General features: G+C 36.2%; 1 protein-coding gene across 1 annotated transcript; it reads right to left on the reverse strand.

The window, feature by feature from the left end:
- Positions 1–3,639: 3,639 nt before the first annotated feature.
- Positions 3,640–6,158, reverse strand: LOC148654464 (sulfotransferase 6B1-like). Its single transcript, XM_088646701.1, has 6 exons — positions 5,948–6,158; positions 5,618–5,826; positions 5,348–5,474; positions 4,979–5,073; positions 4,442–4,628; positions 3,640–4,034 (listed from the first exon to the last, which is right to left on the reverse strand). Exons 1-6 carry the CDS (start codon positions 6,084–6,086, stop codon positions 3,916–3,918), a joined length of 876 nt encoding a protein of 291 aa, XP_088502827.1. The 5' UTR covers positions 6,087–6,158; the 3' UTR covers positions 3,640–3,915.
- Between the last annotated feature and the right edge of the window lie 5,498 nt (positions 6,159–11,656).

Consider the following 11,656-nt stretch of genomic DNA (forward strand, 5'->3'; position numbering starts at 1 on the left):
GTTAACTGGCTTCTGGGAGAACTGGCCCTGGTGTGAGAGCGTGTGTCTGTGTCTGCGAGTGCTCTGTGATGGACTGGCGTCCTGTCCAGGGTGTACCCTGCCATGTGCCCCTTGCTTGCTGAGATAGGCTCTGGCTATGTGACCCTGAATTGGATAACACGGTTAGTAAATGGGTGGACGTTCAAAACAAAATATAAATGCATCAAGTATTAACAGTGTGAAAACACAAAAAAGGTTTGCCATTATGAAGCCTTCACTGTGTAACACTTTTAAAAGAACACTTGTAAAATAAACCAATTCAAAGATTCAAAAAAATGCGGTTTTCCTCACACATCTCCAGTAGGATTGAAGAAAAAAATCTGTGCCTACTGTATCCGTACAATAAATGTTGTTCGGGCATGATATTGGGGGTATTTTAACAGCACAGGCACTCAAGTGGTTAAAAAAAAAAATTGCAACCACATCATGGGAGTATTGACGGAAATGTTACTTTTAACGGAGGAAATAACTCATAAAAGCAATTGTGACAAGACATGTGAAAAGGCTGGAAATTCTTCAAGACATCAAAGCTGAAAGTTCTAGAAGGCTGCTTTGGACTTTTGGGACGGACAGAGTGGAAACCAAATAGTTCATGAGAAATTAAAATGGCATTGAAGATTATGCCTAAAACGAAATGGCCCCCAACTTTCACCAACAAAACGTAATATCTTGAGAATTATCGTCAGCGTTAAAGCTGTAATGAAAGAACAAAAGCACGGCCCTTTCTCGGATTATATAGCCTTGGCATAACGGAATTTACAGTAATGATGTGATGCAAAGGAAGATTGTTCAGACCTTTCAGATACAGAAGGAAATTGAGTAATTTGCCATATTGTGTATATGACTGAGCAGTTTATCTTTCAATATAACACGCTGTAGGAGTTTTTCTACAGATCAAGTAATACTACATGCATAAAATCTAAATTTCTCCAGAAATGTTATACTATGAAAGGATTGTGAGGGAGTCATTGAAAACAATGTATCACCTGTCTATTATACATACAATTGTGACACTGATCTCATTTAAGACAATTTGTGCTGTCTACTTATGTTTTTATCAATGTATTTATTTTTCTGTCTTTTACTCTCTTATTTCAAGACTTCTTAAAATTACTACGCCCCTGAAAAATGACTTCAGTGTGTATGATTTAACAGAGCAGAGATGGTCAGTATCTTGCATTTCTCTCAGCTGATATTGAAACCCATGAGCACATGGTCCTAAAGCATTTCACCCCATGAAACATCAAGTACTCTTTAATATTAATATCTAAAAAAAATCAAATGTTTTTTTAAGATATTAATATTAAAGAGTACAAGAACAGAAATCCTTATCTCAGTTCAATGTGAAAATAATTATTCATTTTGCCTTTTCAACAGCTAAAAGAATTAAATGTAGGACTCTTTCAGAGACATGTGAAATGACCAATAAGGATCAGTGGAAGGTTAATGAGAGGGCAATAGAGTAGAATCATATTTGCACTCATCTGTGCTCATTTTATCAAAAGGAATCTGAAAAGTCAGGTTTAATTCAGCCTTATATTTTGAAAACAAAGATTTTGGCGTCATTTACTGTTTCTAGACTGTGTTATTAAAAGAGGGATTGCATTTTGAAGATTGTTGTATTATGATTTATTGACAGTTTTTGGATTGTTTAAGTGAATATTTTAAAAGCAAAATATTTCATCTCTCCCATCAATACAGGGTTTTAAAATCAAGCACTGTAAAGTATTCTTTAATGAATCATGATTTAGTTTTGATAACCCAAAAAAGGTTTTGAATGACATTGATTTGTAGTGTGAATAGTTTTACAGATAGATTACTTGCTGTTAATGTTTTAATTCAATTAGAATTAATTTAATTGTCATCATTTCCTTAAACTTTTTATAATTTTAGGTGACTTTTAAAATGATTGCGTTGCATTTCTTTAGCCAGATGAGTTATTGGCAAAGTATGCAATACACAACATCTTTATATTTGTTGACTAATTTCATCGTTACTGGAATTTAAATAAAAATATAGGAAATAATTTCAGAAATTGAAATTGAAAATAATGGAACTTAGGGTAAATGTTCTCATGCAAGGGAAAATTATCCTGACGCAAAAGAAAGGAAATTGTGTAATTATTGTGTTCATGATAAGGAATGGTTTCAGACTTCCTAAAAGGACTATTTAGGGTATTTTAAATAGATAAATAAGTTTGAAGCATTAAATTATAATCCCCCCCCTCCCCAAATACAGTATCTCCAGTAACTGTGTAGTACCAGAGGATTGTGATATAGTAATTTGAAACATCTGCGATGTATGAAGTTGTGAAACTCATCTGATTGAAGTAATATTTTTTGCACTTACCATAGAAGTACTTTATACAGTATGTTTTTATCAATGTATTTATTTGTCTTTCTGTGTCTTTTTTCACAGAGGCTTCTAAACATTATGATGACTCTATGAAATGTCTTTTATTGCATTTGAATTAAGACAGTATTCAGTATAAGATCTATTTCTTACATTTGAGCTCATCTTGATTTCATTCCCACAAGCACTAGGTCCAAAATAACAAACATCACGAGAAAACAACAGTTCCAAGTTAATGAAGCAGTAGCATTAAAGATTCATAAAACAAAACACATTTCTTCGTAGAATCTTCAAAAACGACAACTACGAATCACTTTTTTAGACAACACAAAAATAAATTGGGGTTATACAGTATCTTGAACAGGTTTTAATTTCTTGTCTAAGGATATGAAAAAAGTTTCGGGATCAGTTGAAAAATATTTGGGTGGGAAAAAAATAATTATAGAGTAAGGAAATCAGCAAAGAAGGAGGCTAAAGAAACATTTATATTTCATGTGCTTATTTTTCCAAAAGGAATCTGAAAACTAATCTTAATTTAGGATTACATTTTGAAAATGTTCAATAGCTTGGTTTTGTTTTCTACTTCCTCTATAATACTATTTAGGACATTTAAAAGGATAAATTAATCTGAAACATTAAATTGTAATTTTCCCACCCAAATATCTCCAGTAATTATACTGCCAGTGGATTGCGATATAGTAATTTAAAGCAAAGCATCACCTGGCTACAATGTACAAAGTAGTGATACCCATATCAATTAAGCCAAATATTTTTGCACATACTAAAGAAGTATACAGAATGTTTCGATTAATATATTAGTCTTTCTGTGTCATCTGAACATTATGGTGACTCTCTGAAATCTCTTTTACTGCATTTGAATTAAAAGAGTGTACAGTATAAGGTGTATTTCTTACATTTGAACTAATCTTGATTTCATATGCATGAACACTGGATCCAACACTATTTCATCTTGACTGAAATATGATTTCCAGTCCTTTTCCAGAGTGATGAAGTACTTCTTAAGTAAAATTTAAGCTAACTGTACTATTTCTTCAGCCAGGCAGGTTATCTCCAAGGTGTTAAATACACTACAACACTATACTTTTTGGCTCCTTTCATTGATATTAGAATTTGATCAAACTACTGACTCTGAAGTTGACAAAGCACAGGTTCCACAAGTGCAACACAAAAGACACAAAAGCTGCTATACCTAAGTCTGAGTCAAGAAGAAAAACATGGAGTCTTAGCCAAAATTATAATTTATTTATTTCAGCTAACAAAATGCCATGTGTAATCATCATTGGTACATTTATAAGAACACACAAGAATGCACAGGTTTTAAATATGATAAAATGTTAATAAATAGTTATAACTAACATAAATAATTTCATTTCAGTACCAGTATATTTGCTTTACAGAATTTTGAACTGTAACTGTCAGTTTTATAAAGGGACAGAATATGCTGGTGATAATAAATACAAAAGGATGAGACCGTATTTCACAGCATACTTCATTTCTTCCTTGCTAACACTCATATTCAACTTGTCTTGCAAATTCACTGGAGTTGATCTTGTCCTTAAACAGTGCTTCAAACTGGGCGTTCTGCTTGGAGGTAAAATGATTCTTCCAGTCACCCACAGCACCTACACATTGAAAGAGAATGGCAAGTTAGAAAACACAATTTCATGACAGTGAAGTGATTTGCATTTACACAATCCGATGTCTTTAAAGTAAGACTTTGGTCTCTTCTACTCAGTGGTTCTGGTAGTCTTGAGAAACATTCTTACTACATGAATAAAAAAACATCTTTTCTTATGACGTTTCATACGGGAAATACTCTTGAGAAATAGTTTGCCCTGCAGATTCATTTACACCCTGTTGAAATAGGAACAAATTAACAGAATTAATTATGGATGGGTTAATGTGTCCCTTGTGTTTTCTGTAAATAGCTACAAGAGGCTGGAAATGCAGGTTGTACCCATTTGATGTCCAACAATTCTGCCTTTCAATGTTTTTTCTGACATATTGGCATTTGAAATGAAAGCCTCACCTTTCCTGAAGATCAGCTTCTTATCAGATGTCAGTGCGCAAACTGTGTGCTTTGTGTCGACTTTCTCCTTCTGTGCCTTTTCTTTCATTTCGCTGAAGGAGGATTTCTTCACGATCTCATTGATTTGATCTTCGGAGACGCTGATGTTCAAAAATGAACTGATCTCCTTGACGTATTTTGGGAGGTCCTGTGAAACACAAAATGACAGTTTATTTAGTCATTTAGTTACAACTATCATGTGCACAATTCACAACTATCATTTACACCTGTTTACACCTTTTAGGAGTAAAAACAGAAGCCCCTGTTAGATGTGAGAAGAGGCCATTTGGCTTCCTTATTAGTAGTTCAGGGATGCAAGAATCTAGTCCGGCTGTTTTAAAGAAGTCAGTGTATCAGCTTTGACAACATGGCTTGGTAGCTTGTTCCATGCTCCCACTGCCCTTTGAGTAAAGAAGTGTCTCCTGTTCTCGGTTTCAAATACAATTCCATGGTATAATGTTGACATCAATGTTTACTTTATATGTTTTAGAAACTCACCTTCTTCATGGACTCGTAGTACAGAAAAAGTGTATTTTCATCATTTTGATTCTTCTCCCAGCTCTGGACATGATCAATCCAAGATCCATAGACCACTGCAATAGAAAGAATGAAATGTTAGTCCTAATTGGAAATGTGATGTTGCCGTTTGTTAGACATGATTGTTTTACTCCAGTTTCCATATAGTTTGGTCTCCAGACTGTGACTAAGAAGTGGGATTATTTCTAATCAAAGTTCTTGAATGAATACAATGGAAGAAACGTTTCCAGCATCATGAACCAGTAGTAGCATAATTCTAAGAAAGTGGAATGTATCTTATTGTTTACAAATCTGTACCAAACACGATGCAAGGCTGAACAATATGCTTACCTTTTCCTTTCAAGAACATGTCCAAAAAGGTTGACCACTTCTCATTCTTGGGCAGAAGAGGGTTTTGTTGGTAGTAGTGAAACATTGAAACTGCAGTGTCTTTGGGATTCCTGATCACATAAATCATCTGCAAAGAAAACAAAGGTAAATTTAGACATACTTCATTAATCACAACTTTTAGGAACGTCATGTATAGGACTAATAAACGCCCAGTCATTGTCAACTACTCTTTAAGAGTTGAGAAGTGTACTGGAGGTTGCCAGTGCCTACCTTGCATTTCTTTGTTTTGAACTGCACAGGGATCATGTCATGGCTGAGGTGTGTGGGGATGAGTCTCTTGCTGGGCAGGTTCCTCAGGTCGTCAAATTTGGAGAGATCTCCAAACTCCAGAGCTGAAGTCAGGGTCACCTGGCCTGTTGCGTTGTTGTCGCTGTTGCAGTGGTACAGGTTCTTCATGATCTCTGTCAGCCAATGGGTGCCTGGGAGAAGCCAAAATATCACGTGTGAAATCAAGCTGTCAGGTTTCAAAAATCCACATAACTGTGGGAGACAGAAAGAAAGTTTTCAGAAAACCCATGCTCTGGAGAGGAATGTTCTTACCTGATTTTGGATAGGACACTAAGACTACATCATCTTCTCTGGCCTCAAAAGTGTCCAGGGCTTGGAGCAGCTCTGTGGAGACCGTGGTTGAGAAGGGAATGCCCTTGAAGCTGTGAATAAGCTCTGTTTGTTCCGGCATCGTTAGGTGATTGTATCCTCACAAGCAGTCTGAAGTCTTCAGATGTAGTGTAGTCGAGGTGGATAATTCAGAGACGGCTCTCTCTCAGTTTATATAGCCTTGTCATAACGGAACCTACAGCAATGATGTGATGCAAAGGAAAGTTATCCAGACCTTTCAGACGCAGAAGGAAATTGAGTAATTTGCTGTATTGTGTACAGTGCCTTGCGAAAGTATTCGGCCCCCTTGAACTTTTCAACCTTTTGCCACATTTCAGGCTTCAAACATAAAGATATAAATTTTTTATTTTATGTGAAGAATCACCAACAAGTGGGACACAATTGTGAAGTGGAACGAAATCTATTGGATTTTTGAAACTTTTTTAACTAATAAAAAAATGAAAAGTGGGGCGTGCAAAATTATTCGGCCCCCTTGCGTTAATACTTTGTAGAGCCACCTTTTGCTGCGATTACAGCTGCAAGTCGCTTGGGGTATGTCTCTATCAGTTTTGCACATCGAGAGACTGAAAATCTTGCCCATTCTTCCTTGCAAAACAGCTCGAGCTCAGTGAGGTTGGATGGAGAGCGTTTGTGAACAGCAGTTTTCAGCTCTTTCCACAGATTCTCGATTGGATTCAGGTCTGGACTTTGACTTGGCCATTCAAACACCTGGATACGTTTATTTGTGAACCATTCCTTTGTAGATTTTGCTGTATGTTTGGGATCATTGTCTTGTTGGAAGATAAATCTCCGTCCCAGTTTCAGGTCTTTTGCAGACTCCAACAGGTTTTCATCCAGAATGGTCCTGTATTTGGCTGCATCCATCTTCCCCTCAATTTTAACCATCTTCCCTGTCCCTGCTGAAGAAAAGCAGGCCCAAACCATGATGCTGCCACCACCATGCTTGACAGTGGGGATGGTGTGTTGAGGGTGATGAGCTGTGTTGCTTTTACGCCAAACATATCGTTTTGCATTGTGGCCAAAAAGTTCGATTTTGGTTTCATCTGACCAGAGCACCTTCTTCCACATGTTTGGGGTGTCTCCCAGGTGGCTTGTGGCAAACTTTAGACGAGACTTTTTATGGATATCTTTGAGAAATGGCTTTCTTCTTGCCACTCTTCCATAAAGGCCAGATTTGTGCAGTGTAAGACTGATTGTTGTCCTATGGACAGACTCTCCCACCTCAGCTGTAGTTCTCTGCAGTTCATCCAGAGTGATCATGGGCCTCTTGGCTGCATCTCTGATCAGTCTTCTCCTTGTCTGAGCTGAAAGTTTAGAGGGACGGCCAGGTCTTGGTAGATTTGCAGTGGTCTGATACTCCTTCCATTTCAAGATGATCGCTTGCACAGTGCTCCTTGGGATGTTTGAAGCTTGGGAAATCTTTTTGTATCCAAATCCGGCTTTAAACTTCTCCACAACAGTATTACGGACCTGCCTGGTGTGTTCCTTGGTCTTCATGATGCTCTCTGCGCTTTCAACAGAACCTTGAGACTATCACAGAGCAGGTGCATTTATACAGAGACTTGATTACACACAGGTGGATTCTATTTATCACCATCAGTCATTTAGGACAACATTGGATCATTCAGAGATCCTCGCTGAACTTCTGGAGTGAGTTTGCTGCACTGAAAGTAAAGGGGCCGAATAATTTTGCACGCCCCACTTTTCATTTTTTTATTAGTTAAAAAAGTTTCAAAAATCCAATAGATTTCGTTCCACTTCACAATTGTGTCCCACTTGTTGGTGATTCTTCACATAAAATAAAAAATTTATATCTTTATGCTTGAAGCCTGAAATGTGGCAAAAGGTTGAAAAGTTCAAGGGGGCCGAATACTTTCGCAAGGCACTGTATATGACTGAGCAGTTTATCTTACTTTTCAATGTAATACGCTATGGGATTTATGTACAGATGTAGGATTTCTATATGCATAATACATTAAATTACAATTTTCAAGTCTAAATGTCTCCAAAAATGTTATACTTTGAAAGGATTGTGGGGTAGTCATTGAAAACACTGTATCACCTGTTTACTATACATACACTTGTGTGACCGATCTCATTTAAGACCATCTTTGCAATTTTTTTTTATTTGGTTATTTCAAAAGATATTAAAAATGGCTATGCCTCTATTGAAATGATTTCAGTGTGATTTGATTTACAAGAGTAGACAAGTTCTTTATCTGAAGTTCCTCTCTGCCGAAATTCAAACCCATGAGCACATTGTCCTATAATATATACCCCATAAAACATCATGAAAAGATAACGATTTTGGCTTTGTTTATTGGCATAATAATACAAATGGTATACACTTTTAATTTTTTAAGTTATACAGTGTCATACAATATACAGTGCCTTGCGAAAGTATTCGGCCCCCTTGAACTTTTCAACCTTTTGCCACATTTCAGGCTTCAAACATAAAGATATAAATTTTTTATTTTATGTGAAGAATCACCAACAAGTGGGACACAATTGTGAAGTGGAACGAAATCTATTGGATTTTTGAAACTTTTTTAACTAATAAAAAAATGAAAAGTGGGGCGTGCAAAATTATTCGGCCCCTTTACTTTCAGTGCAGCAAACTCACTCCAGAAGTTCAGCGAGGATCTCTGAATGATCCAATGTTGTCCTAAATGACTGATGGTGATAAATAGAATCCACCTGTGTGTAATCAAGTCTCTGTATAAATGCACCTGCTCTGTGATAGTCTCAAGGTTCTGTTGAAAGCGCAGAGAGCATCATGAAGACCAAGGAACACACCAGGCAGGTCCGTAATACTGTTGTGGAGAAGTTTAAAGCCGGATTTGGATACAAAAAGATTTCCCAAGCTTCAAACATCCCAAGGAGCACTGTGCAAGCGATCATCTTGAAATGGAAGGAGTATCAGACCACTGCAAATCTACCAAGACCTGGCCGTCCCTCTAAACTTTCAGCTCAGACAAGGAGAAGACTGATCAGAGATGCAGCCAAGAGGCCCATGATCACTCTGGATGAACTGCAGAGAACTACAGCTGAGGTGGGAGAGTCTGTCCATAGGACAACAATCAGTCTTACACTGCACAAATCTGGCCTTTATGGAAGAGTGGCAAGAAGAAAGCCATTTCTCAAAGATATCCATAAAAAGTCTCGTCTAAAGTTTGCCACAAGCCACCTGGGAGACACCCCAAACATGTGGAAGAAGGTGCTCTGGTCAGATGAAACCAAAATCAAACTTTTTGGCCACAATGCAAAACGATATGTTTGGCGTAAAAGCAACACAGCTCATCACCCTCAACACACCATCCCCACTGTCAAACATGGTGGTGGCAGCATCATGGTTTGGGCCTGCTTTTCTTCAGCAGGGACAGGGAAGATGGTTAAAATTGAGGGGAAGATGGATGCAGCCAAATACAGGACCATTCTGGATGAAAACCTGTTGGAGTCTGCAAAAGACCTGAAACTGGGACGGAGATTTATCTTCCAACAAGACAATGATCCCAAACATACAGCAAAATCTACAAAGGAATGGTTCACAAATAAACGTATCCAGGTGTTTGAATGGCCAAGTCAAAGTCCAGACCTGAATCCTATCGAGAATCTGTGGAAAGAGCTGAAAACTGCTGTTCACAAACGCTCTCCATCCAACCTCACTGAGGTCGAGCTGTTTTGCAAGGAAGAATGGGCAAGAATTTCAGTCTCTCGATGTGCAAAACTGATAGAGACATACCCCAAGCGACTTGCAGCTGTAATCGCAGCAAAAGGTGGCTCTACAAAGTATTAACGCAAGGGGGCCGAATAATTTTGCACGCCCCACTTTTCATTTTTTTATTAGTTAAAAAAGTTTCAAAAATCCAATAGATTTCATTCCACTTCACAATTGTGTCCCACTTGTTGGTGATTCTTCACATAAAATAAAAAAATTATATCTTTATGTTTGAAGCCTGAAATGTGGCAAAAGGTTGAAAAGTTCAAGGGGGCCGAATACTTTCGCAAGGCACTGTACTGTATGAACCATACAAATGTGTTTTAACAGCTGTGTTATTAAATCAGTGATTGCATTTTGAAGGTTGTTGTATTATGATTTATTCACAGTTTAAGGGTTGTTGAAATGAAAATGTAATAAAAATATGTCATCAGTGGTAAAGGGTATTAAAATCAAACACTGTAATGTATTGTTTAATAAATCATGATTTTGTTTTGAAAACCCCAAAAAGATAATTAATGAGGTTGATTTTTTATTTTTAGTTTGAGTGGTTTTACGGAACGCTTATGTGTTTTTATTTTATATGTTTTAATTCACTTATAATTCATTTAATTGTCATAATTTTCATTTGCTTAAAATTTCCATAATTTGAGGTTACTTTTAAAATGATTACATTTCATTTCTTCAGCCAGATGACTTAACACTAAAGTATGAAGTACACTACATTTGTATCTTTACATGCTCATTTCATTGATATTGGAATTGAAATACAGATCAATGAAATAAAGGAACTAATTTTAATCATTTAAATTGAAAATAAGAGAACTTAGATTAAATGTCGTCACACAAGGGAAAATTATCCAGACGCAAAAGGAAGGAAACTGTGTAATTATTGTGTCCATGATTAGGCATTTCTTCAGACTTCAATTATAAAACTATTTAGGATATTTTAATAGATAAAGAAATCTGAAACATTTAATTTTTTCCCCACCCAAATATCTCCAGTAACATTGTAGTACCAGAGGATTGTGAGATAGTACTTTTAAACAAAGTACCACTCGTCTACAAACTACAAAGTTGTGAAACTCGTCTTATTTTAGACACATTTTGTATTGCACATACTACAAACGTGTACAATGTTTCTATTAATCTATTAGTGTGTCTTCCTGTGTCTTTTTCAACATTTTACCAAAGGCATCTAAACATTAATGAGTCTTTCTGAAATCTCTTTTATTGCATTAGAATTAAAAGAGTATACAGTAAAAGGTCTATTTCTTACATTTGAACCCATCTTGATTTCATACTGATGAGCACTGGATGCAAAAGCATTTAATCTAGACACAAACTTGATGAAAAAAGAAAAATGCAAATTAATTAAACAAAACATCTTTATTATTTTTCAATTATTGTATTAAAGAAAAATACATTGAAAAACATGTCACCATATGATCTGCAAAAAAAGATTAAAAATCACTTTTCAGAGAACTCAGTAAAAGTTTGGGTTAAACTGTAATTTAAACAGGTCCAATGTCATGTGTTAAGATATGAACAACATTCGGGGGTCAGTAGAAGAATAATTATAGAGTCATGAAATCAGTGAAGCAGGATTCCATAGAAACATATTGACATCATGTGCTTATTTTTCCCAAATGGAATCTGAACACAAATTTTTTAGTTCAGAATTTTATTTTGGAAATGTGCTATTTTTTGGTTTTGTTCTCTGGTGAATTCATACATTTTTAATTTCCCATGTTAGTTTATACTTTATGACCGTAGAAACAAAAAAAGTGCTTAAAAACTGGTTTATTAAAACGGGGATTTGTTTAAGAACGGGGAAGTTTAAGAAGCACAGGTTCCACCAGCAAACATAAAGCTCCTACACCTCAATCTGAGTCAAGAAGAAAAGCATGGAG

The sequence above is a fragment of the Lepisosteus platostomus genome, chromosome 9 (genome assembly GCF_059453375.1).
Source record: "Lepisosteus platostomus isolate fLepPlt1 chromosome 9, fLepPlt1.hap1, whole genome shotgun sequence".
Classification (NCBI taxonomy): Eukaryota; Metazoa; Chordata; class Actinopteri; order Semionotiformes; family Lepisosteidae; genus Lepisosteus; species Lepisosteus platostomus.